The 27806-nt window shown below is 37.3% G+C and overlaps 1 protein-coding gene across 1 annotated transcript; it reads right to left on the reverse strand.

Moving 5' to 3' along the window:
* Window positions 1-1221: 1221 nt before the first annotated feature.
* LOC146145312 (osmotic avoidance abnormal protein 3-like) lies at window positions 1222-27806 on the reverse strand. Its single transcript, XM_083390787.1, has 20 exons — window positions 27708-27806; window positions 27359-27511; window positions 25748-25894; window positions 24736-24837; window positions 23705-23894; window positions 22194-22334; window positions 21255-21423; window positions 20418-20560; window positions 20102-20140; window positions 16978-17087; window positions 16071-16194; window positions 15267-15313; window positions 12429-12512; window positions 11466-11611; window positions 10234-10453; window positions 9045-9155; window positions 7756-7906; window positions 5924-6021; window positions 3860-3992; window positions 1222-3003 (listed from the first exon to the last, which is right to left on the reverse strand). Exons 1-20 carry the CDS (start codon window positions 27777-27779, stop codon window positions 2735-2737), a joined length of 2649 nt encoding a protein of 882 aa, XP_083246913.1. The 5' UTR covers window positions 27780-27806; the 3' UTR covers window positions 1222-2734.

Below are 27806 nucleotides of genomic sequence, written 5' to 3' on the forward strand. Positions count from 1 at the left end.
TATTATTGATTCGCCTTCTCAGCACAATAAACTCGTCTGCACTTTCAGCCAACGCGAAGTTTCAGGATTTTGAAAGTTTTAACTGACACAACTTGTGATAAGTTTTACGTTATATCACGTTAGCTGTTTATTCTGAATGTCTAGAGAAGTAGCCTACAATTTGTTTTTTTGAAAAATTAGTACGAGCTTCGACGTTGTTGCCTTATATATATTCCTTGCACTTAAGCTGATTTAAATAGGTTGTTACAAGAATCAAAACCTGACTAAATACAGTTAGTAGGCCACAGCGACACCCGCTAAATGTCTACACTTTTTCTTATTGACGCACCCTAAACACACACAAAACAATTGGTTTTGTATTTATGCGCTTAGCAACTGTATGGCTGGATGCTAACTCACAGAATAGCAAACCTTAATGTAGCAATGACTGATGTACTCTGTAAGTAAATAACGGCTGTCGCAATAGGTTTACTTGTTTATGCCAAAAGCGACTTGACTAGAAACCTGAAACCACAGCAGGGTAATTTAAATCATTGTATTGGCAACAATGGATAGAAAGTCGCTGCGTTTCTATTTAATCTTGACCCTCGCGGCAATGTTTACTCAGCGCCTTCGCGATATTAGGACTTCTGTGGGATTTCTTTTTTCGCTTGCGGCGCCTAAATCCGGAAAGGGCCACTTGACAATTTATAACAATGCGACGCCAAATCAAGCCCTTATTACGTCACAACCAACACAATGACAAACTTTCATGCTTTTTTAAAACGCTAGGCTGCCAAATGTTGTGTTTTGTGACTGTCTAAGATAGGGCTCTAGCGTTTTTTTATACCCCTATTGGTTTGTAACCGTAATAGGCTAGGAAACTCGGAATTAGGCAAAAAATGTTTTTATCTGTAGAATATTTTGTTTATAAGTTTAGTTTGTTGTCTGTCATCAAAAGTTAGCAAATTTTGCGCTTAACCTAAACATGTTTGTCATGACGTATACACCTTTTTATGTCCTGTGGTTAAAAAAATGGATAATAATTTAACTGTTTGTCAATTCATAATGATGTAACCTAATATAAAGCGTTTATTTTGTGTGCTAGTTATTGGGTACAAATTAAAAAAAAACACAAAGTATGGTATACTTTATAGCTTTTTAACTGCAAATAACGAGAATAAACCAGAATATATGAAACGCACCATTCTTAGTTAAATTATTTTGTTTAGTGAATGGCGCATAAGTTTTTGACCAAGTTTCAAGTCAAATTTATTACTCGTATCTATATAACCGCAACAGTCAATTTTAAACAGTAAAACAGCGTTGACGTAAACGTTACGTAATACTGAATAAGACAACGTTGGTGGAAAAACAAAATCAAAGTTTGCCAAAAAAATTTAAAAATGCTTGTATCACCAAAATGTTAGTCATTAAAACTATTGTTTAGTATTTGAACTTTTTGTGAGAAGACGTAATAAAATACTATAACGCCGATTTCATTTGTCTCAGCGACAAAATTGGCACAAAGACTGACATACAAATATACACAGAAAATAAACCTTTAAACTTTGTGGGACAGGTTCTCTTAAATATTTAATAATAAGCAAGAATAACATACCAATAAAACGCGCTAAAACACTGGAAAGGACGAATAAATATTATTCTGTATCATAGAATAGACAAACTTTACATCAAATCTAAAGTTTAATTCAGATATTACGGTCTTTAGAGTTAACATGTGATTTCTAAAGGTAAGTGTTTTGTTTAAGATCATAAACAATTAAATCATAGTTAAATTTATATTTAAATTGTTACAAATGACGTTAACTTTTGAACTGTTACAAACGACGTAAGAGTTATTTGGTGTTAAACATTGAAACACATGTTAAACGTACAGATTTGTTCGCCATTATATTTTGTCAATTAAATAAATTAGTTAAACGAACAAATAATCTAATTCACCAAGTAGAGCAGTTTGTGTGGTTCACAAAGAAACAAAGTAAAGGTCAATAAAAATAACAACGATAGAAAAACATTTCATTTTATTTTTAAATTTTATAGGAAAAAGAAGGTTAGCAAAAATAACGTTATGTGGAGACTATATTGGCATTTCCGTTCAATTATGTACAAAGCTTTGTTGCTTATCTGCGATTTTTGTCGCTATGGCTACTTAGAGGATAGAGTAGGGTTTTGTACACATTTCTGTAATGAATACCGTCGCATGTACCTCTTTTGACGGCTCACAGTATAATAGCGGGACGTGAAGCTATATCCAACAGAATTGCACTTGCAAAAATAAAGCCTTAATTACTTCGCGCGGCTGGAAGGTGGCAAAGACGTAACTAAATAACAAGCAAGTCTGAAAGCTGCCATCTCAAGGATGTGCACACTTCCACACAGACTCACCCAACACTAGGTCTTTGAACCAAAACGTCGGTAAAAATGTTGCAGCCTTAATACTTATGGGTATTGTTGTTTGTGGCTTTGCTTTGGTTTATAAAGAAATCACGTTAAGATTTGCGTTTGGTTTGACTTGAATATAGATAGACCAGTTCTTATCAGCTGTCAGTACCGCCTTGTGACGATAATAACGCTCCCGACTGGGACTCAACCTGTCCAGAACCTAAAAAGAGCGGCGAAAAAGGTCCATAGCGTTTACTCTACAAATAAATAACAGCGAAGTTGTGAGCGCGCGCAGTAGCCCCACCGCCCGGTAAAGCGATCGTTTCCGATTCACCCGCAAGGTAGCGCGCTAGAGCGGGTCGAGGCCCTTCTTCTTTTTCTTCTTGGACGTTTTGCCGGAGAGAGGCGAAATGGCTTCGAGTTTATGGGGCCTTCTGACCAAGTCATCGACGCCGGAAAATGCGCCCCCGTTACCCAGGGCCCCGAGACTGCCGGCGGAAAAGGGGTGGTGGTGGTTTAGGGCGGCGCCGTTCGGCGGGCCACGCTCTCCCCCGTTCTGGGGGTATCCGTTGGCTGATGACGTCAGCGGCGAGCTGGGGCTGTTGGTGTGGTACCGACCTGTAAATCAAGCGGTGGATGGATGATTTTTTTTTAGTTAACGAAGGATCTGCTTCATCAGATCAAAAATCGAAAGCACATTAATCCCTTGACTAATGCGAATTTTCGAAGGATCACGGGCATAATGCGAAAAATGACGCCATTCTAACAATAACAACACATTCACCAAAAAATATATTAAAAATGAATGTTGAAGTCAAATAGGTTGAGTAAATCGACATCGTCTCATTAAATTCGTTTTGATACCACATGTATCATCATCAGTTGATATGTATCACCATAAGCACATTAATTGATAATGATACCAGTGCGCAGCAAAACGTCATTATTAAGATGATGTTGAATTGCGTGACCTATTTGGCTTTGACATTGATTTTAAAGCTACAATATCAGACAAAGTATAAACTGTGTATTAATGCCCGCCCGTTTACACTACAGCTGCACTGAGCTGACCAAAGCGTAATTTACATGTAAATTCTATTGTTTTAAGCTGTTAACGCTTTGCTAAGCTCAAGCCAAGTGCAGTTAACGAAAAACGTTATGATTTGGAGCGATTTTTACGCCCAGCTCAGCTCAGCTCAGCTCAGCTGTAGTAAAACAATTTCACGCTCAGCTCAGTTCAGCGCAGCTGTTAGTGTAAACGGGCCGCTACAAAACTAAAGTTCAACTACGCGATTTTTCGCAAACGATCTCAAAATATAACGCACATTGTGCCGGTCTTTAAAGCAACCTTTTCATTTGATTGTTTTAAATCTAAAAAAAAACAGGCATAGTTGACATCCTCGGAGGCTCTGTCTATGAGTAAACAGATCTAACATTGCCACAAAACATGCAAGTGCGCCAAGCCAGCGCTCACCTCGGACTTGGGGCTCAGAGTGGGTCGACGAAATGATCTGCTTCACCTGTCGCTTGGGCATAAAGTAGCTGGAGGCGAGCTGTTCGTTGCTGCTGCGATTCAGCCGCGCGTAGTACTTGTCCTCGTCGCTACGCTAAAGGCAGGATAATCAAAGGTTATAGCCCAGTGGTTCTCAACAATGGTGCCACGGCACTCTAAGGCAGGGGTCCGGAAATACGGGCTCGCGACCCTAATTTGGGTCGCGGGACCATTCAGTTTGGGTCGCGAAAGCCTTATTAATAGAGTCCTGTATTTTGTGCTTGTTAATAGAGGCCTATATTTTAAGTTTTCTAATTGTTTCCATTCGTACACTGAATTGTATACAAGATAGCCGCCTTACTTTGAGCGCGACTAAAATTGTCACGCGAAATATATACACTAAGCCCTGTAAAAAGTCGTGAGTGTTCGTTCGATCCAGGTGATGGCAAAGAGCGCTTGCAATCCAACGCTATTTTGACCATTACCAACCAAACTGATCTGCTTACCGCAATCTGGTTTACTTCTTGGTATATGTTTTTTTAAAAAACTCTCTTTCATTTTTTTATTCCGTTTCTGTAACCAAAGCGTCGTAAGCACGTTGTTCTCTTCGTTACATCGTGTCCCAAAATCCTTAGATGCGAGCCCTATAATGTTGAGTTTCCTAAATCGATTGCGATGAGACGCCGGGCATTTTTAGTGATTCGCGCAAAAAAATCATTACACACCTTGCCAGTAATTATTGCACTAAGAAAGCGCAATAGCGGACGTGTGTTGAAGGGGTTATGGCGGGGAATTGATGGGGCTGCAAGCCTGCAGCCCATATTGGTTGCGAAATCATATTTGTCATCCGAATGACATATCAAAAGTAGTAAAACTCAAGGCTTCTTTTCAGTAATGTTACAGAACCCTTTCTCTTTAACAACGCATAACATATAGATGTGTCTTAATGAACAAAAACCACAATAAATTACTGTGTGTTTTTAGCAAAGCTATTGCATTAAAAACAACTCGAAGTATTTGGGTCGCGAGACCTCGGTACTAGCAATTTTGGGTCGCGCCAAAAAGTATTTGCGGACCCCTGCTCTAAGGTGTCATTTGTAACGCTCAAGGGTGCCGAGATATATTTTAAATCTTTAGGATTCCAATTTTGCTCTATTGGTTAGCTTCTTGATGCTTTTTTTGTGTACGATATAAAGTGCCAAGAATTAAAAAGTTTTTTTCAACCTTGTTGCACAGTAAATGTGCTTTTTTAATCTCGATTATTGTAACGTTACAGTTAACTACAAAAATGTGAGCAAGGGGGCTGCGAACTATTTATTTTTGCTGTAGCTTAGATCAGGCAAAGGCATAGAACGGCGCTTGAAATTTTTTTGTTAAACTCGATTTGCGCTTGCAAAACCTTTCGGTCGGTTACCTTGACTTGGCTCTGATCAGGGGCCGATCCAGGAGAAGGGGGCGCGTGGCCATGTCCCCTCCCCAAACTGTATTTTCCCCCTATCTTAACTTCGAAACTGGAAAAATGCTGCCAGTGTTATTAAGATTACTTCTTTGTTGCTTACGTCTTTTGGACCAAAGATTTGGGTTGAAACGAGGTGTTTTGTTTGAGCAATTTTTTCATAAAATTGAGCTATCTATCCTAATTTTTGCATAAAAAACAATATACTTTACTTTCCTTTCTATATGTTGCGTAATTATTATTTTTTAGTTTAGTTATTGCTTATATTCAGACGATTATACCAATTTTATTAGTTTAACGTTTTATTTATATGACAAGGATTTGTTTAAAGTTGACTTGCTCTAATTATAACTCGACTTGGCAACTGATGACTTGAATTTGGACATGAGATGTTATTTATTTTAAAAGACTTGACTTGGACTTAAGTTATTTATTTTAAAAGACTTAAATTGGACTTAACTGAGATTTAAGTCATTTGAAATTGATTTGTTTATAACACTGATTTATACTAAAGAGTAACTTGTTCAGAAGTATGATATTTTGACCTGTTTAACAACGGCCCAAAACAACTTTTAATGAACACATCTCACCTGCGAGTAGCTTTCAATCGAACTTGAGGACTGCGGCGGGGAATACCCGAGAGAGTTGGATCGGTCGATGTATTGGCCCCTGACCCCGTTTTGGGGACCTGCCGAACGAAATTTGTGCAATAAGACCAAGTAACGTATGAAATACTAGACATTTCTTTAGTTTAGTACAACATATCAGTCGCTTTCTATTACAGAGAGGCTATGTCAGTTGTTTTAAAGCGTTCGACTAATAACACAACTTTTCGTTGAAAACCAAAGATGAACGTCAGTTAGTCCCATATCGAAAAGTAAGCGCTAATTAATGCCTCGAAGTTTGGAGAAGTTGTTTTGAGAGGCAGATCAAACCTTTAGGCAGCCGCTAGCAACTGTTTTCAATGACAGGCAACGACGCTATGCTGATAACAATCCTACCGTGAGATTTTCGATTAAGCGTTGTTATTTTTACGCAATCAGACATATAGCAATTTGCTCGTACAAACGAGTTTGATTTAGTTTACTTTCCATGCAAGCTAATGTAATGAGTAGATAAGTGATATGATTTAAAATGCTTCGCGGCACAGCACCAGTAGTGCACAACTGTACAACAGAACTTTTTGTAATTTCGTAAAATTTCCTATTTAAATTAGAAATCGTCCCACGAAAAAAGGAATAATCCTTTAATTCAAAGCAAGCAGGCGAAATATTGATGCACATTATTTTTTGTTCTCATACAACTATTTATCATGTTCTACACCTATATTCAGGGTTGCCATGCCGTGCTTATTTCTACGATTTGTGCTTATTTTTGGGTGCAGTGTCTTAGAAAACACAATTGTGCTTATTTCTAAGAAACCTGCTTATTTTAGAGGTGTGTGCTTAGTTTGTCTTATTTTAGTTTTAAAAGTGTTCTTTATCAATTCTTTTACATTAACGGGGGAGTGAGAGACTTTTTTAGGATATTTGCCAGGTTCTTTGACCCAGATTATAACAACAATGCATTAAATTACATAATACCAATGGATTTTTTTGCTTTAGTAATCAAGTAAACTTTCGGTTTGACGTGAGGACTGACATTTTAGGTTTAGGCATGCCACACGTGTGACAGTAAAGACAAAATATTATTAAGAAAATGAGTCAGCATAAGCACGTTTTTTGTGATAAACATGAAAATGAATTTTCTAATGTCCAACGAATTTGAAAGGGAAAGAGCTACGATCATTGCTGTTATTGTGATTGCGAAATCAGCCCAGAGGCTATGGAAAACACAATGTTACAACAACAACAAAAATTGCTATAAGCAAATTTTTATTTTATTACAAGCCAAACTCCGCCAAGTGAACTAAACTTGACTACCAGGTAGCGTCGACTGCAGGCGTTCCATGCTGCTATGCACCACGTTTTTAAAAGGTGTACATGTGCGCTCTGACACAAAAAAGTTAACAAAGCTTGCATTAAATAAGGGTGGGAATCTTGCCAATTTCGAGCAAATAAACGTATTTTTTCGTGCTTCGCGCGATGGAGCTACGTTTTGCGCATACAAAAATAGGTGTTTTTAACTTTTTATTTGATGACATTATTCCTAAAAGCTTGGATTTCACCCCCGCAATCCTGGATCTCCTGCTGGTCTTCAGTAGTGCGCTTAGCGTGCTCATTTGTTTGAGTAGCGTGCTTATTTTTTGGTTTGAGCAGATGGTAACCCTGCCTATATTGCATAGCCATGTGTTAGGCAATAAAAAATGCAATGCAGACGAAATGAAAAAGCAATAATTGTTTCATGTTTTGTTTTGTTTTAGTGCGCTGCAAGTTGGAAAAAGTCGATAACGGCTGTTCTGGCAAGACTGATCGGCACTTACCTGGACTGGGCAACGAGGTCTTGATAATCTGTAGATCGGGTAGGATCCAGCGCTGTTGGTCCTCGTCATAGCGCGTCTCCGATCGGATTCGATCCAGGTTGCTGTAGTTACAGTCGCGTCGGATGGTCGGCTGCACCTTGGACATGATGCTCTGCCGAACCAGAAAATAACTATAGTTTTTGCTACAGTTCAATGAAAGATACACATGCATATGTGTTCAACAACTGTGATCTAGTCTAGCCCTTCTGAAGCTGCTTTTTGACCAACGATTATGGCTTACCTATCATTAGTACACCGAAAGCCATCGTAGCCGACACTGCGTTTCTCGACTTGCTCCTCTCTGAGCCTGTGTAGCTCAGTTGGTAGACCGACGGTCCCGGTATTGACCGGAGGTCGTGTCGTGAGTTCGAACCTCACTGCAGCCCAGTTTTTTTCTAGCCTGCCTTGCTTGCACCGTTGATCGACAGATTCAGTGAGTCTAAGATGGCTTGTTGTGTACTAGTGATACGTATCACAGAAGGCTGGTTGTTTTTCTAGCCTGCCTTGCTTGCAGTTTTGCTAGAGATTAAAGATGTTCGATATTATGCCATGTGGTAGCATCGGTACTTGTCCGATCCTAGGGCAGTATCGGTGCCGTTCCGATACCAAACTAATATAAAAAAAAAAGTATAGTCAGTAACCATTTGCGATCAAACGCAGCTATTTTATATTGAAGTGTGATTTTATCAAAAAAGTTGGTTAACCACTTGATGTAACTAAATTTCCTTGCGCTGAAGATATATTTGTCCTAACAACCTGGCAGGTCGACCTGTAGGAAAATTTCAGTTTCATCTATTTTGCTTGTTTGAGCTATGAGCATAGTGACCACATTTGGTATGGGATCAGATCGCAATACTTTTTTACAATATTTTCGGGGGCTGGTATCGGAATAAAATGTCAGGTATCTGATGTCCCCACTAGGAATTTTCGATAATTTTGAAGATTATATGCATGGCAGTATCTTTCTGCATAACTTTCAGTTGAACAAACACGGTACAAGGAAAACGTTTAGGCTAAATATGTTAAGCACGCTTCTGGCATTTTACATAAGGAAATAAAAAGTTGAATTGAACAATCACCTCTTTTTGCCTTTTCAAAGAAATGAATAGTAGGACAAAGTTATGTCAACGACACTAACTCCAAGGCTAAAAGCATTAAATTAAGAAGCACAAAGAGGCACACAGATAAAACAACATATGTGACCTTACATCATTGTTTTACACATAAACACACGAGGTCGTAAGCCTTACGTTAAGAAGTTCCAACTCTCGTTCTTGCCTCCTAATAGTTGCGAGGTACTCGGTTCGATCCCGCTCAAACTCGTAGTTCAAATCTTCGATTTCCATTTTAAGGCCTTCAAGCTGAAAATAATTTACTTTAAAAAGCGCATAGCTTGTGTATCATGCCATTGCTCAAGAAAATGGGGCGTTTTTACATTGGTGTTGTAATGACTTAAGACATTCACCTGACTGAAGTGTATTTAAGTAACTGTTTTTATAAGTCTTAACTTATGTTGAGTATTTCCTTCAAAATGACTTCAGTTAACTTAAGTTTTTGGACAAATAACTTGGTTTGGACTTTGGTCATTTAGGGAAAAGACTTAATCATAGGTGTTTTAATTGAAAACATCCGTGAAAAAGGTTATTATTAACCTCACTTTTAGACGTTAGCAAATTGCTTGCTATTATCTTGCTTTGGTGTTTGGTATGCTAAATATTGCTTGAAATGCAATAATAGGCAATTTTGATAGTTAACATTTATTTTCATGCCAATGGCCCCAAAATTGACTTGCTACGGCAATGGCTTGGACAGGGAGTTAAGTCCAAGGATTTTTCACTTATACAAAACAACAGAAAATTACTGCTCATGCGTACCAGCTTTTCAGGTTTAGATTAGCTTAGCACAGTGTTTGTTAATCAGGTGAATGGTTCAACCCAGGGTAAATAAAATTTTTGCAGGGGTGAACCAACCAAAAGGGGTGAATAAGGGTGGGTAAATCGTCAGAAAGGGATGATAGCTTGGGAAACAACCTAAGTCATTTTGTGCTTTTGTATATAGACAAGATAGTTTTATCATATCATGAGACAAGGGTGAATGAAATCGGGAGATGCTAGATGCTAGGGGTGAACAAAACTAAAAATAGTTTAAGAAGTACTGGCTTAAAAAAGCACAGTCCAGTCATATACCTTATTGTCAATTTCAGTCATATACCTTCTTGTCAATTTCTTGCGAGTGATTTTATTATTATCACAAACATATAAGTTAAGTTTTATCTTTAAGCATATCATTTTTTTATGTTTGACGTTTTCACGTTTATAATATTTGAATCACAATTAAATGTAAATTTTTCAGTTTATTTTCGAGGTTTTTGAAAGAATCCTGTACAGGTGTGAGTAACTGGCTCGGATGTCACGTGAATAATAGCCAATCCTGCCATACCTTCTTGTCCTTCCTGACCAGCAAGCGATCGCGCGCCTTCACTTCGTCCTGTATGCTGTCGTACACGTCCAGAATGGTCTCGTCGTCGTCTCGCACGTGAGCCTCGGCCAGTCGTCGCTTCCGTTCGTCGACGTGCTTCCGTCGCACCTGCTTGCGCTTCTTGGCCTCCTCGTCGCGCGATCGCTCGCCGCCCACCATGTTCTGCTGCAGCATCTGGAGTCTGCGCGACACGAGATACCATACAGCAGTGATTCCCAAACTGTGTGCCTCGAGAGATTGCCATGTGTGCCGCGAAACTTTTTGTAATTTTGGAAAATAGAGTATTTGTATTACCAGTAGGCAGACACTCAAGATTTTTAAAATACGCACTACACTTACAAAATAAATCATATTGAGACATCCACTTATAGTTTGTCGTGTGTTAAAGGCGATTGTAAAATGACTCTATTGTTGGTCCATTAAAACTGTGCTGCGAACTATTTAATATATTTTTAGTGTGCCGCGAGCCAAACAAGTTTGGGAACTACTGCCATACAGTGTTGTAAACCGGGCGTTTTGAAACGATTCAAGTATCGGTCAAGCCATTTGCGAAATCACCAAAGTTCAAATGCGGTCTTTTCAATAAATAAAAGTCAAATCCTGGTCCAAGTCATCGGTTGCTATAGTCAACTTCCAGTCAATTCATTACTAGAAAAAGTCAACCACAAGTCAAGTTCTTGTCGTAAAAATAAAACGATAAACTCTTAAAATTGGCAAACTCGTCCGATTTAGACCAATAACTCAACCACCATGTTCTGCTGCAGCATTTGGAGTCTGCGCGACACAGGATACAATACAGTGTTGTAGACCGGGCGTTTTGAAATGATTAAAGTCCCGGTCAAGTCATTTGCGAAATATCACTAAAGTCCAAATGCGATCTTTTCAAAAAATAAAAGTCAAATCCTGGTCCAAAGCATCAGTTGCTCTAGTCTAGTCAGATTCCAGTCAAGTCATTATTAGAGCAAGTCAACTCAAATCAAGCTCTTGTCATGAAATTAAAACGTGACAAACTCGTCCGATTTAGAGAATAGCTTAACCTTAAAAATAAGTAAAACCCAAACATTATGCAGTCTAAACGTTTTACGTGCGAAATTGAGATAAATATCCCATTTTAAACCCAAGTCATTTGACTCAAAGACTCAAGTAATATATTTATTATGGAGATAAGTTTTAAACTATTTTTTTAACTTTACCTCCTTAGCGCCTCCTCGTGTTGCATCATGACGTCATCCTCGTTATACTTCTCGTCTTCGTCCAAGACGGCGTTGAGGGTGTCTTTCTCCCCCGGTCCCGACACCCCCGACGCCGGCTTGCTGCCAATGTACTGGGCGACTTGGTGCTGGGAAAATAAAGGAAGATAAATTCGATATATCAGAATTTTCAATAGACCAGATATAAAATTGCAAGATTTTCTAGTCCATATTTTCCATAAATTCGCTATGCTTTTATAGATAAAGCTGTTACAACATTTTACGGTATAACAACCACTAAATTCAAGTATAACTTCGCGTATGATTCTCACTTGACCTTGTGACTTGTTTTATAGGTTGCCACAATTAAATTAACTCAGGTTTATCTTGACAAAATTAAAAATAATAATCCAATAAAAAATGTGTTGGAAAACATATTCCCAAATTTTTAGTAAACAATTTGGCTAAATATTTCTAGAGTTGTTACTGTTTTTTGTCCGATTAATTTACCATGGACATAGTCATACGTATTACAATCAAAACGTGTATTTAACCTCAAAACTTATACCGCGAGCCGGCTACAAGACGTTAGCTGTTTTCAACGCCAGGGCAATAATTGATAAAAACCAAATGTGGCCACGCGTATGTATACATGTACAGATTATAATAAGAACTGCTGAGTACCGAAATGATACCGAGTATAGGAAGTTGTAGGATTTTACAAATTTGACAACACGCCACTTACATAATGGATTCTATAAAACATTACGTGTTTTTAAATTAATAGATTAACTAGAAGTTTTATTCGTCAAAATGTGTGTCGGAGCGCTAATAACACATCTGCGCAGTTTGGCCTAAAACATATATTCGGAAACGAAAACAGAAAATCACTGACCAACTGCACTGCAACATGCGCGCCAACGCAAAATCGGCCTTCAATAATTTAACGCGCGATTCGTAGGTCACCTGTTGGTCTTGCAGCTGCAGTTGCTGCAGTTGTTGCTGTTGTTGTGACGAAATCAAGGTTGCTTCGCTTCCTACTTCAGCGCTCTAAACAAAACGGAGACAAAAATCGTTAGCGTATGCCTGTTTTGCTGTGGTTCTTACTATATACTGGGTGCAGACTTTACGAATCTTAATATAACACCGAAACGACTGGTAATCAGGGATAAAAGTAGGGTGTTTTGCAGTTGAGATGGCTCTAATTACATGCTACACTCGATGCACGAAAACCCTTTGGTTTTATGTAGTTGAAATAGGCAAAAAATATGAGGAATTGCCTCGTGTCTAGTATGTAAAATAGGTCGCGGGCCGGACGATTTGTACTGGCGGTCCAGAACTGCCTCGTGCCGTAGGTTGCCCACCACTGCTTGGTCGACTAAACGTTCAATTATTTGTAGGGACATTGTATGGACACAAAGCATTGTGTGTCCCGCTCGCTAAAGCGACCCGTGACAGTTTTTGAACTACAGTACACACTATTGACATTTTCTGCTTTGAACAAATTTGTTTAAATTAATAACATTTTTGGGCAACTTGATTTTTTATTGGTCCAATGTCTTATACCATTACTTTGCCGACGAGAAAATTCCCAGTTGTTCAAATAGGAACCATAACTTATAATAACTGAAGCCTAGTAGGGAAGTCGTGCGGTGTTTTTTATAACAACAGTTTAAAAGGAGATTTTAATTATAAATATCAGGCTTAGGATAGTATATCGCCTGTATCGTTCTACCGAAAAATAAATCTAAAACATTAAACTAAGTAATGTAGATACTCAAACAGTGATTTGAAAGTAAAACCAGGAAAAACAAATTATCAACCCAGCCAGATAGTACACGTTAATTTCAACAATTTGTAAAATCCACAAGGATCTCAAAATAATACGCGCCAGAAGTTGCCATATCAACGCAAACGAGCGACCATATCCTATTTTTTATTCTCTGTTTTCGAACCAAAACAACAACTGCGTGACGTCATCGTTACCTCGAAGGAAGATTCGTAAAATCCGACGTCGGAAGTGTTGGAGGGACTTGCGGCGGCCAGCACCTTGTAATTAACATTGAAGACTTGCGTAAATGTATACGGGTGGTAAATATCAGACAATGAGCGACACCAAATAACATGCGACGAAGCACGGTTCGCGCTTTTAGTTTATATAGAGCTTGTATTTTTTAACAAACACCGTAACACCAGTCTGCCAACATTCACTGTCCTTCAATTCAGCAGGCCCGTAGTCGAAATACGATAAGAATTTGATTGGCAAGATTATGCTGCATACAAACATAACCAGTACAACGTAATAACCAGTACAACGTACCACCCGATAGTGGATATTCATTGGACAACAATTCCCATAAACAAACAGTTGCAAACGTTGGAGTTCCAACGTTACGGCAATTCAAAACACCCGTTTCGTATAAATGCATGCATCACTTTATCTGAATATTGCAAATTTTTCTCCTGAAAGATTGACAACATTGCTGTGATTTTTTTTAAATTGTACGATCTGCAGAAAACATTTTACGTAATGGGTTGACTAATTATCACACAGTATACAAACCGTCTGTGGAGATAGACACTGAAATTCTGGTGGGTATGCTAATATCTTTTTTTCGGAAACCTGGATTTATGTTACATATCCTAATTTTAAAAATCGGGAAAAATGTATTCCTCAAGCAACATGCAGCGATACCACGCATCGAGCCCTGCCATACACTTCTTAAAATCCATGAGGGAGGCAACCAAGAAAAAACAAACAACGACCACAACACAAATCCGGCAGCAGGAGAACCGTCGCCAGCACAACGAGAAAGAACCGGTCGAAACCGGTTCGGGGTGCGCCTTACTCCGAACGCGTCGGCGGCAGCCACCGCGTCCATAACGCCGGAGATGCGGTCGTGAATGGAGCGCTTCACAGACACTTCTAAGGCGTGATTGTAGATCAGCTCGGACAGCTTGAGCATCAGGTTGGCAGACTGTCTGTACACCAGCACGTCGGTGTCCTCCTGGGGGCCGCGCTGCTCCAGCTCTGACGAGCTGGTGACGTCATCACTTGCGCAGCAGCTGCTCACGTCACTTCCGGTGACGCTCGAGCCGCTTTCGAGGTCGCGGTCCGGGTAGGGCGAAATGTGCGAGAGCTTTTCGGCAAGCGAAGGGCAGTGTTGTAATGACTTATGTCAATGACTTGACTTAACTTAAGTCAGGGTTTTCAAATGACTTGACATAAGTCTTTTGGAGAAAATTACTTACTTGACTTGACTTAAATTTTTTGGACAAATGACTTGGGTGAAACAAAGTGTTTTCATTAAGCGTTTTCATTATAAAATTTATTTATTTATCTTAATTTTTTTGCTCGTACAACGCTTAGCTTGAAATATGTTAGGTTTTGGTTATTTTTAGTAGAGAGCGTTGCTCATAATAATCGGACTAATTTACCAATTTTAATAGTTTAACGTTTGGTTTTTAGGACAAGAATTTGACTTGACTGGGACTTTAATTATTTAAAAAATTACTTGCTCACAACACTGGAATGTGGATTTTCGGGATGACAAATTTCGATGTTTTGGGCACGATTATCTGTAGCGTGATGATTTATCTAACTTCGAGGGTCAGTGTTATCCTAGTTGGCTGTTTACGTGTAACATGAACTGGTAAAATGCCCTACTAATGTTAATCGGTGAGGTCATGCGTTAAAAGGACAACAGTTAAATCCGAAGGTCTGGCGTGAGCAAAAATTTCCACAGAAATTGGTACTAAACGATTAGATCCGAAAACGTTATTAGCCAAACTGGCACCGCTTACCTCGTGGTTAAGTCTTTCCATGGTTAGGTTTCCCTGCACCGCAAGACCTGCATAAAAGAAAAAAAATTAAAGCCAGTAGATGCGCAGAGTTTACAGGTTGGGCGTATGCGATTAACAACTATTTTCTAACAAAAACAAAGGAATAAACCCCTACATGTTTACGGAGGCATTTGAGCTGAACGTCAGGAGTGGTTCTAGGTTTTACACTACCTATGGGTCGGATGCTTAACGATTAGATTGCTACACGTAAAATTGTTCACCTTTTTTAACTTAGATGTGGTTCGCTGTACTCTGTTTTACGCTAATTTCTATCTTTACTGACAAAACTTTACTGAAAAAAGAGAATTCGCAAAAAAATCAGCATAACCTGTTTAACAACCAGGGCTCAGAGTCGGAGTTGGCCTCGACGGAGTTGCTTAATTTTTCTGGAGTCGGACTCGGAACTTGAGCAAGACAACGTAAGACGACCCGAGTCCCGAGTCCTGAGTCCGACGTGCGAATGCGCAGTACCAAATTTGAGAACTGATAACACTGCTAACTGTAAATTGTAAAGCTTGGATGGCAAGTGGAATATTTTCCAATCATGTGTTTTTTGTGGATGAATTAAATAACACTCCTATAATTGTATTGCCAAATATCCAGCTTTTTGTGTTACATAAATGGGTGAAATACAGGCTGTATTGTCGGAGCCGACTCGGTAATCAACAAAATCGAACATTTTGCAGGAGTCGGACTCGAGTTATTTTACCGACTCCTCATCCTCGTTAACAACTCATGATAACAGCAGCTAAAAATCAAACATACCTGCTTGCGAGATGTGCTGGTCGTATTGGGTCTTGAGCTTGTTCATGTCTTCCTGTAGCTTGGCGTTGCTCATCTGCTCGGCTTCGTAGCGCTGTTTTAGCTCGTTAATCTTGTCCTCGTATTCCTGTCAGTAGAAAAAAGGTACTGCAAAGCCTTCAAATCAATGTACGCCTTGCGTTAGGCGTAATAAAATCGATAACCTTGAAAGAAGTCAAGGAAGTCGCCCGTATAATTAAACAGGTTAGTTCGACTTTAAGATCATTGGTCAGGGTGCTTTGATTTGGAAGTTATTTCGAAAAATATGCCTAATCAGGTTTTAGTTTGTTTTTATAGATGTGATCGGCTCACCATAGATATGTTAATATCTGTTTTTGAAAACACAAAAATAGGTTTAAACTTTTTCGGTTTAAAACTGGGTTCTTTGAACCAATGACTTGACTTTGCTAGTCATTAAGTTGGTTTCAAAACGGATATATTTTGTTAAGTGATATCACACCTAAGTATTCCTTAGAAATATATATAGGTCTGTCAAGTAATACCAAAAAAGTAAACTTAATATGTATTCAGCTTACCAATCTTGTTTGTTTGTCCTTAACAACAAAAGCGCCCTTACTATAGTTCGGGCGTTACGCGATGTTAATGACATGTTTAACTTTCCAAAAACACACAAGTGATCAACGTAATGAGAATATCAAAGCCCATTCAGAAGTATCATTTTGAACGTTTCGAATAACTCTTTATTCATTTTCAACATAAATAGAGGGAAGGCATTGAATATGAGTTATTTCGAAACGTTCAAAATGATACCTATACTTCTGTATGGTCATTGATATTCTTATTACATCTTACTACAACCTCCAGCCATTATGCTCCAAAATAATCAACGGTTTTGGCTTTCGGGACTTACCCTTTTCATCTGTTCGGATTCCTCGTCATCCAGTGTTTGTCTTTCCTCGTCTGGCTCTGTCTGTGTGTCCGACCTTGATCGCTGTGAAGGTGACTGGCCCTCCAGGAGCGCTGCCAAACCACGTTTCAAGTTAGGTTCAAAATAATCCAATTTTACGAGCTTTACGTTTGCCAACATGTTAAAATTATGTGTGCCGCGAAGTACGTCTGTAGCACTTTTTGGTGTCTCGATAAAGCACCTGTGAAATCTATATTTTGCAGTTTGGCACAATAATTTGTAACTTATTTGAAACCATAAAGCAATATAATTTCAACATTGTATGTCGTGACGCAATTATTGCAAGTCGACTAATAAAATCTTTAAATTTGCTAAACGGAACACTCAGCCATAGTAAAGGTTCACAAATGTCAGTTACTGAAGTCGAACTAACGGCGGTTAAAATGATCTTACAACATACATTTTCTCAACACATCGTTCTGAATTTATGTTTTGAAAGATACGCAAAATAGCTCTTGTGGCTACAGTTATGCAAACTCCTTGTGCATTATGGAAACATATCACAATTGACTGAACCGCTAATATTAAAATATGTATGCCTATTGCCTTAGTAATTCAAAAAAATTACTAATGTGAGTGGTAGCAACTATAGTATAAGCTAAACGTTCTACTTGATATATTTGCGAACATTGAGTTAACACACCGCTCTTACTTAACCAAGCCGTAATTTAAGACAAGTATAGCGAGTTTAGTCAGACACGCATTAACGTCAGCAAATGTTCAGAGTATAGCTGCAGCAAATATTATAAGCGAAGATCGTCAATTGCATATAGCGGGTAGCAGTATAAGCCTATTTCCAACATGAAACTAAACAGAAAATCAGATGACATAGGGAATACATGCCATCGTGTTGCCACAAAACATAATTACAACGTCTAAATTTGAAGAAGTCTAAAAACGATCGTTCAGGGTACAACGAATCCGGTTGAAAACACCATATATTACTTCTTGAAGCTTGCTTCACTTTTCGTGATTCGAAATTCAATATTGATATAACAGTTCAAGATTAGGATTTCTAAAACAAGTGCCCTAATTTATTCCATTTATGTTCGTAAAAGCTTTAAAAAACAATAATTTCTGCTCAGTTTGTGACAAAACGTAAAACTTGACTAAACTTTTAAAGCGGAAAACTATTTTATTTTCATTGTTTTATTAGCAATTATTCTAAAAATTCCTATTAAATACTTCAAACAAAGAGTCCACGGCTCTTGCATGAATAGTGAATACACGCGATATACATTTTTGTAGCTTATTTCCGCCTCTAAATCTGTAAATCTAAAGCAATCAATCATTGCAGTTTACTGTACATAAATCTGAGCATCTAACATTTACAGCGGATAAACTGCACAAAGCTGGAAATAAAAATTGTCTGGCGCTTACGCCTTCCTTGTTTGGCCCGGGAAATTGGTAAAAAAGGAGAGGATCTTATTAATATTTAAAATCGGATGCCATGTGGCATGCTAACACGAGAAGCATGAAAAGTAAACATACTATCAAAGAGATGATGTACTAGGAATTCCCCAGTAACCCAGTTTACTATATTTTAAGGAAACAAGCATTTCTGGTAACTGCACGCGATAGAACTAAAAGTTTAATATTTAAAGCCTAAGAATAATTGGTTTATTACAAATAATTCTGTGGCAAAGAGTGTAAATAAAAAAACTGTATTACCGTTAAAACTGTATTACCTAATATTATCTATAACTTTGACAGAAAGCACCAAAATTCTGTATAATATTTTATCAGTTATCACCCTATATTTCTTAGGTATTTTTGAATACACTAGCAAGGCGGAAATTCACCAAAAGTAAAGGAATAATTGTTATGTAAGCATTAGGCGACATAGGGTTTTTATCAATTTTCGGAAATGTTGTACAGTATACACCATGGTATTGCATGATGCGCTACATGAAGTTCAATAAGCCTGTTTCGTGGCCACAAAATTGCGGTACAATTTTGTAAATTAGCATGCGTGAAATTATCCTGGGCATAGAGTTGGCAAATTGTTCTACAGTTTTCCGAAAATACGGATGTTTTGTGATTAATGGACTTAATCTGTGACCGCGCGCGTAACACTTTTTTCGCGAAGCATTTAAACCCAAATCCCCACCGATAAAGCGTGAACTAGCGACAGGTATTTCCAAAGGAAATCACCCACTCTGATGCTCAACAAAAGTACGAAACAAACCGCTGGTGAAATTGGGGTCCGACGCCATCTCGTCTCCGAACATGGCTGCGACACGAGGCACAAAAAGACGGATTAAAGTTTAATGGAGTTGGGTTGTAAAAACTAAGATCAGATCTTTGTTGTATCAAGCACTAAGTTATCCCGGTATTTTATATGGCTAACATAAAGTGTATGCCACATATTACACAGGGTTGCCACACAATTTTTTTGAAAATAATTCAAAGACATTTAAAGACTAAGAAAATTTGCAGGTTTTTAAAGAACTGTAATTAATATAATTCACGAACAAAACAGTATAGATGTCATGGTTAACACAATTAAAAAATATTTTTTATGTTTTTTTTAACGGCACTTTTAAAACACATACATAACAAGCTGGACATAAAATAATTTCAAAGAATATTCAAAGGAAGATAAATTTACTGCTGTATTTTAAGATTGAAATATATATTATTTTTGTTGTTTTACATTTTTTTATTCTAAAGCTCAAAACCAAGACATTTTCTGTTTGCGCATTGCATTCGTTTGGTTTTGTGTCGAACGAACAATAAAAATCAAACTTTCGCCTAAAAACTTTAGAGGTTCTAGCTAACAAGCACGATGAAATACTACATGCCAAAGAACCAGCTAATTATAAAGGAAATGTGCTGCTTATTATCAAGTAAAGTGTCTTAGGAAAAACAGATGTGTCTATTTCTGTGTTTGCTGGGTTTGTTTTAGTTTATTTCTAAAAGTGATTTTCTTAAATTTTGTCATTCTGAACGAGGAAAAAAACTCATCCATTCATTTATTCATTTTACAGAGATGTTTGACCAAAATGCGAATATAGTGTATTACCAATGGAATGGACATTATCTCCAAAAGTACACTGTAACCTACAGAAGTCTAGTAGCTTGTTTCCTACAGGGATGTCCGGTGCTAACTGATATGATCCCACACCAAATGGCGTGATTACTGTGCTTTTATATAATACAGGAAAGAAGTCTGATCAGACACGTAAAGTAGCCTAATGTATTTTTTTTAATGTATTTTAATAGGACAAAATTTTGTAAAAAAAATATATTTTTCGGTCAAAATTTTAAATTGTTAGGTCAAAATGTCTTATCTTTTATTTTATTTTTTTCTTTTAGGTCAAAAATTAATCGCCCTACTGACACGAAAGAAGTTTGATAATAGAGTGCAGCAACGCTTTTACCTTTGATGCCGTCGGGTCCAAGCTGTCCGGCCAGCAGTCCTCTCAACTTCTTGATCTCCTCCTGGTATTCCCGCAAGAGGGCGTCCTTCGGATCCTCGTTGATGTGGGGTTTGTTCTTGATGTTCTTGGCGCGGTTCGCGTACCTAAAACAAGCAAAACACCCGGGTTTGGGCTCGCTAATTTTGAGTTGCGTTTTAGTATTATTTAGGACCAACACAACTTGTTATAAATAGGTTCTCTCCTTTTTTGTTCTATCTTCGCGTTAGTTTTTTCAGTGTTTAGGCAAGGACTAGTGCTCTTACCGTTTCTGTCTTTAAACAAATCGTATTTTCAAGTGTTTTTAGGGTCATTAATATTCATTTCAATAGTTTTAACACCTTTCTTTCTAATTTTTTGTAAAAAAGTGACAATGACTTTTATGAAATCATGTTTTGTGAGTGCGCTTTTTAATATTTTGTTACTTTGTTCGAGGTCGAATTCCATTGTCGGTAAATTTTAAAGCTTACTTGTCATTTACGGTCTAGTCATGGACCGAATATTTGTCGAAACTCCACATTTTGACATAAAAATCATACACACAATTCAAAATAAATTCTACAAATACCAAAACCTTTGGTGAGCAAAGTCGTTTTGGAAACGTCGGGAAATTCGTTTTTGCAGCGAACAACATAGAACAAGTATTTTTTAAACAGTCGACAAAGCCATAATACCGTGATAAACCATGTAATTCCAAAATTTGGTTGCAAGTATGTTAAATCGTTATTATAAAACAGTAAATTTAGCTAGCAAAGTATCCAGGAGCCTTCGAACTACAAATCCGCGTAAAAGTCCGTATACCTGAGCGTACTCAGCGTTTCGTCGTAGTTGTTGTCAGCGGGCGAGAGGCAGGCCACCATCAGGGTCTTGGTGTTGCCGCCGAGCGAGTCCTGCAGCAGGCGCGTAAGTTTGGAGTCGCGGTAGGGAATGTGCCTCGACTTGCCGTCCACCAGAGCCGAAATCACGTTGCCTGTGGAATTAGATAGGAGTAAGTTGAAGACATGTTCTAGTAGCGAAAACTGCTGTTTCGATCCTAAGCTTTCTGTTTTATAACTGCTCTGGGTAAAAAAGGGTTAGTCTCGTTTTCAGTTTTTTGAAACGTATTATGTGGCAAGAATGTTCTCAACCGCCAGGGCATGACCTGTTGGCTGTGAGTGTTCTGCAAATAACGCGGTCCATAGCTACATGATAAAGCTGAAATGGCAATAAATTGTACAAACGGCCCACAGTGCCGACTATTGTGCTTCACTCTATACCAGCGGTCTCTAAACAGGGGTCCGCGGACCAACTGGGGTCCGTACAGCAGTTTCAGATAGTCCGCAATGAGAATTAGTCTTAAAGTTTTTAAAAATATAAACATTAGTCATGTTTTAAACACTATCTGTCTTCGTTCTTAGTCTTTAGTTATGGTTTATTTTTCGATGACATAGCGTGTTTCATGATGTTTCTTGTGACATCATAAAGCATCTATTATGCTGTACTATACCTGCTATAAGCGAATCGTTCGCATTAGTTAGAAAGTTGTAACATTAGAAAAAATCCTGACTGCACTAGTTGTACTACAACAAACACGGGTTAACTTACCCTTGGATTTTTATAGGGCCGCGAAGTTTCAAAATAATTGCAACGGGTCCACCAGGCAAAATTTTTAGAAAAGTTTAGGAACCGCTGCTCTACATGGAGGTTTAAGATTTCAAGACCCAAAAGTAGACAAACCAATTTTCACTGAGTGTAGCTTACCAAGCGCGGACAAAGACAGATTGATCTTGGTGGCTTCCTTCAGTCGGTCTCCGGTGGCGCCGGTTTTCGATTGACGCTCGCTGCCGGCCAGATCGACCAGGTTCAACTTTCCCGCACGAATGTGGTCGCCGCCGTCGATGCCTATCATTGGTCATGGCAGGTTTGAAAATAAACAAACACGTAATAAACGCCCAAAAAACGTTAGGCAACGGTGTTTTAGACCCCAAGGCAATAAAACATGATAAATCTAAACAAGTTGAACAGAACCACTTCAGTTTTACGAAAACAAAACAGGTCTAACATCAAGGCGATCAATTTCCGAACCAAAAAAGCAATGTGTCTTTGCAAAATACCACAAGGATTTTATTAAACAATTGTTTTAATAAAAAGGATAAATTTTAAACCCCATAAAGATTTTATCAAATGTGCCAAATAAGGATAAACAAATTGTTGATTTTAAAGCGAACTTTTTTAGAAACTATATGGAACAAATTTGAAATCGGACTTTTGAAATTGTTATACAGTTTTAAAGTTCTAAATTTTTCATTCTTCAAACTACCTGTTTGGTAGTTTCAGTATTGATACCGCATTCTTTTACACAACAAAAAATATAGCTGCTTTGTTTTACTAATATCCGAACAACGATTATATGGAATTTGCTTTAGCAACACCTTGTTTACTGATTACAACATATGAACACAACACACAAAGACGAAAAACGTACCTCTAAGAAAATCCCCTGTATGCGTTCAACATATAGAATATTAATTATTTATTAGACAACTGAGAAACAGTAACACGTATTTCTGGTTTAATCCAAAATGCATCTTGTAAAAGTAAAACATATGCGTTTTGGAATACTGGTCAAATTGGGTTAACATGCAATATTATTTTTTCCTAAAGACTAATTTATCGAAAAAGACTAATCGAAAATACTAATTTCCGTTTGAAAAAGGAATGATGTTCACACCACTGCGGGGTTTCTTAAAATTCGGTAAAATTTAACAAAATAATGAAAAAAAATACAGGGAGTGGAGACAAAGCCGGACTCGGGACTCGACAAAGTCGCAAATTTGGCCGTAGTCGGACTCGGGCACAATGGTTTGCCCGGCTTGATAGTTTGGAGAAATAAGCCCCACACTCTATGCGAGGATTGGGGCAAATCCAAATTCACTTTACGCTACAATAGTGGAAAATTACTTGTCCCGTCATATCTTGTTAAACCAGTGGTTCCCAACATTTTTGTTGTCGCGACCCCCTTGCCAGTTCTTGCCAGAGAGTAGGCTAAAGGTGACTCAAAAACACGACTAGTTCACTCAAGCAAATTCGTTAACGTAGTTCTTAGACTGGCACATTATTTTACTCCTTACAATGCCAATTTGTTTGCATTGTTTTGTTTCTTGTTCGGCAAGTAGTACACGGCGACTCCCCTGACAACCTATTGCGACCACCTTGTTGGTCGCGACCCCTAGGTAGGGAACCACTGTGTTAAACAGACAAAGGAGTAATACCCATGTCGCACGCCTCCAGGTAAATGGTGAAGATTGAGTGAGACCGCGACGAGTCGGCATTCATCAGAGTCGATCCAACCGTCCTGTTCTGCCACCCAGTGGCCATGACGCGCTCGCATTCGGTCACGTTTCCCACACGTTGCATGTAAAGGTCCTTGACGTAGACGCCCCGGTCCGGGTGTTCTTTCAGCTTAAATAAGTTTAATTTTTTAGAAGGTTTATTTTTTTTTAAACAGGGGAAGTGAAGCTTTTCTTCTCCTATGACCTTTCCCAATAAAGCTCTAAAACTGTAATGACTTTGTCACTGTTTTCAAATCACCTGACTTGTCTTTGTGCAAAAATATTTAACTTTACTTTCAATTGGTTTATGGTGTTTATTCTGCGGAATACTGTTTCGAATATAATGAATTTAATATTTTTATTATTTCAACAATTATTTTTGATGCCAATAACTTGACTTGCTATGGCAATTACTGGGACTCGACTTGTTATTTATTGAAAATGATTTGACTCAGACTTGAGGTATTTTGCAAATGACGTGGCTGGAACTTAAATCATTTCAAAATGACTTAATTACAACTCTGCTTCTTGCTGACATCTTAACAATTAAAAACACAACAAGAAACATTTGCTTTTAAATGTTAACCTAAAAATCCTGTTTAAAGAGAGTTAAATATAATTTGCCATATAAATCGTTATGGGCATCGTCCCGCCATAAACATAGAAAAACACATTTAAACACAAATTAAAACCAACTATAAATATTTACAAAACTGAATAAGAATTCTTTATCAGTGTTATTTTTTACGGTGACTTTCCGAAAATAAGACGTCTTAAATTGGGCAAATAACTTGCTAAGCTTGGCAATTTGTATTGAAGTTGATAAAAGAACGGTAGTAATTTTTTTTTAATTTTCCCCTTGCTTGTATATCTGGTTCCCTAGATGTGTTACACTTTACCACTACTGTATAGTAATGACAAGAGTGGTGTATAAAAAAGATATACAAGCAGAATATACATTTACGTTTTACCTCTAGCTTGTCTTTGATATTTTTGCTAAGCAAATCACGGACATCTTCATTGTAGATTTCTAAGTAACTGGCATGGACAAGGTATTTTGTGTTCTCCGCAATCTGTAGGAGTAAAACAAACAATTCGCATATTTTTAAAACAAAATACATTCTGGACCAGTGATACTCAAACTTGGTGTAGCAGCACAGCAGTGTGCCTCATGAGATTCTCAAGTGTGCCAGGACAACTAATTTTGTAATTTAGGAAAGAAACTATTCACCTGAATGCACACTACTTTTTACTAAACTGATAACTATGATATTAACTTATTGCCTCGTGTATTAAATGTGATTGCCAAATTACAAAACTCGTTTTTGTAGAAGGTATGCCTTTTCATTTTATTAGTTTATGGGAAGCTAAAAAAGTTGGCGAATCACTATTTTAGGCAAGTATTCTCAACTTTTGGGAGTGAAAGCTTTATAAATGAGAAAAACTATTTCTTAAAATACTATTTGACAAAAAAGACAGGATATTACAAAATGACTCACAGGCCAGTCAGCGTTATTACACATATACAAAGGAACTACATTGTTGATGGGTAAACTGAATTGGCCCTAATTATACTCATATCAGATTACAAACGTCTGTCAGTGATGTAACTTTAGTTTTACATACTGATATTCTCAATCAAAGAACTGCTTCATGAGTGAACAGAAAATTAAAAAAACAAAGACCAAACGTTTCTGTCAACATTATTAGACTGATTAAGTATCATAAAAGATTAGCAAACTGTGTTAAAAATAATATAGAAAACCAAATAGTTTTAATGTCAATCATCAAAAAACAGAAAAAATATGTATAATTATGGGCCTACACTTATTTCATCTTCATATCAAAAGAACTGTTTATTAGCAGCTAATATATAAAATATACTATTATTAACAACAACAGTTTCATATCTTAAATATCCCAATCCAAATGTTTAGCTATAAAAAGTTTCAATCAAAATAAATCAGTAAAACATTATCTCACTTCTATGCTCTCAAAAATATGCTGAAAAGCTCTCGGAATGACGCCACGCTGGGTTGGAGGGTCATCGACCCCTTGCATGCTGAACGACTTGCCACATCCAGTCTGACCATAAGCAAACACTGTCCCATTGTAACCTTCCACAACACCCTGAATAAAACAAACTAATTAGGGAGGAATAAATACAAAAACATGAAATATTGTTTGGTAAGTTATAAAGGCTCTCACTTCACCCATTTTTGACAGCAAACTGCTAGTATATCGATTTAGGAACAGCTAATTGGGTAATAGAAAGGAAGCACTGATTGAATTATGTAACCAACATTTAATCATAAACCACACTGATCCAGTGTCTTAATGAAATTCCGGATAAATGATGACTACAAAGCTAACTTTTGTGCTAGCTACGGATGTCCGCAATTGCTAAAAAGTAGTGCCATAATTTTCATCCTGCTACTTCAATCTACACATACTAATAAACGACTTTATATTTATTTATAGATAAAGCCTTACAAAATGTATTAACACAAAAATATTTTTGTCTCTAAAAATTTTTATTTAAAAATGCATTATTTCCCCCCAAAATAATAAAAATCTTCTAAAGGCACAGGATATGGTTTAAACATTTACAAAGCAGATTTTTTTGTTTTTGTGCACAATTTTAATGACCAAAATAAATCTCAAAGTCTTCCTAATTCACCACCAAGTTATAGAATGAAAATAAATTGGTACTTGGAACCTTTTCAATTATCTCCTGTAGTGGACTTGACAGGATTTGGCAGGAAGCACAACGAACATACTTGTGCAGGATTGACCGCAAGTGTTTTTATCTGTTAGGATAGCATTGGGCCTTGATTGTGCCAAAGTACCTGGCTTACTATTGTCGGACGTTTAAGGGCTTTCAAAAAGGGAGTGAGCTCTTAAAGTTTAAATTAGGAACTTAATTTGGTATATCTAGAGATAAATTCTTACCTACAAAATATTTATAAAAAGAATACAAATACTTATAAAAATAAATTTGGAATAGGCATCTATGGTTTCAGATGTTATGAAATATGTCCACACAATACAGCCATATGAGCATTTCAGATTATGCCTTTTTTCTCACATTTCTAGATTACCAAAGTGTCAACTTTCACACTACATACAGAAGGATCTAGGTAGAAATAACAGACTATGAATTATTCATTCAACATTGTTAGCAAACCTATAGAACCAGATTTTGCACAAAGGGGGAAGAAAATTGAACAATAAACAAGCATAGCAACACAGCACCAATGTAGTGTATTTTGTTAAATGAATTTATAATATTTATTTGTAAACAGCCTATGAATAACAATATTTGATTCATACCAGTTTTCAAGCAATTGATTTTGGAAAAGGTTTGAATGATTCAGATATGAATATAACTATTTTTTACACCTTTATATTTATACTACACAAAAACTTTTTTACCATTTTTTTTATATTTTAGTAAGATTTGATGTCATTTAAATTCAAAGCAAAGAAAAAATACATCTACCCAAAGGAAATATTTATTTTCATATAGTACATTTGCTATATACACAAAATGTGTTTTTTTTAACTGAAAGTGAGTTGAGCATTATCACCAACCTCCACAAGCGGATATGCAATGTCATTGTAAATTTGCTCTGTTGTTGAGTCAACATAGTAAGCACCGTCAAAAGTAAATTCCTTTGGATTCTGCTCAGAACCTGGCTTTCTGATGGAACACTTTCCCATATCTTCAAGCATGTCAACAATAGTCTGTTTAGAAAGAAATGAAGAACTTAAAATTAAAGGTGATTTGGGAAACATAATTTCATCTTATTTTTGGATTTCAATAAAAAGCACACATTAAAAAAAACGAAAGTTAAAATAGTTTTTTGATTAAATAGAGATGAAATTGATTAAAGACGCAATAAATAACAGTTGAATCTAAAAAGAATAAACATGACAATACCGTGCAGTTCAACTTTTTCTCTCTCTGGTTTAGAGGCCGGCATCTTACTATCACCTTTACTGCCTCGGCCATCTTGCCGGAGAAAAACTTTGATGCCTT

Source organism: Ascidiella aspersa, chromosome 5, assembly GCF_963924565.1.
Source record: "Ascidiella aspersa chromosome 5, kaAscAspe10.2, whole genome shotgun sequence".
NCBI lineage: Eukaryota > Metazoa > Chordata > Ascidiacea > Phlebobranchia > Ascidiidae > Ascidiella > Ascidiella aspersa.

Coding starts and splice junctions, on each gene's coding strand:
- LOC146145312 (XM_083390787.1), bottom strand. CDS start 27,779: ATGGCCGAGGCAGTAAAGGTGATAGTAAGATGCCGGCCTCTAAACCAG. Junction 24,838..25,747: donor ATATTTTTGAGAGCATAGAA/GTGAGATAATGT, acceptor TTACTCCTACAG/ATTGCGGAGAACACAAAATA. Junction 3,993..5,923: donor CGATTGAAAGCTACTCGCAG/GTGAGATGTGTT, acceptor TCCTGCCTTTAG/CGTAGCGACGAGGACAAGTA.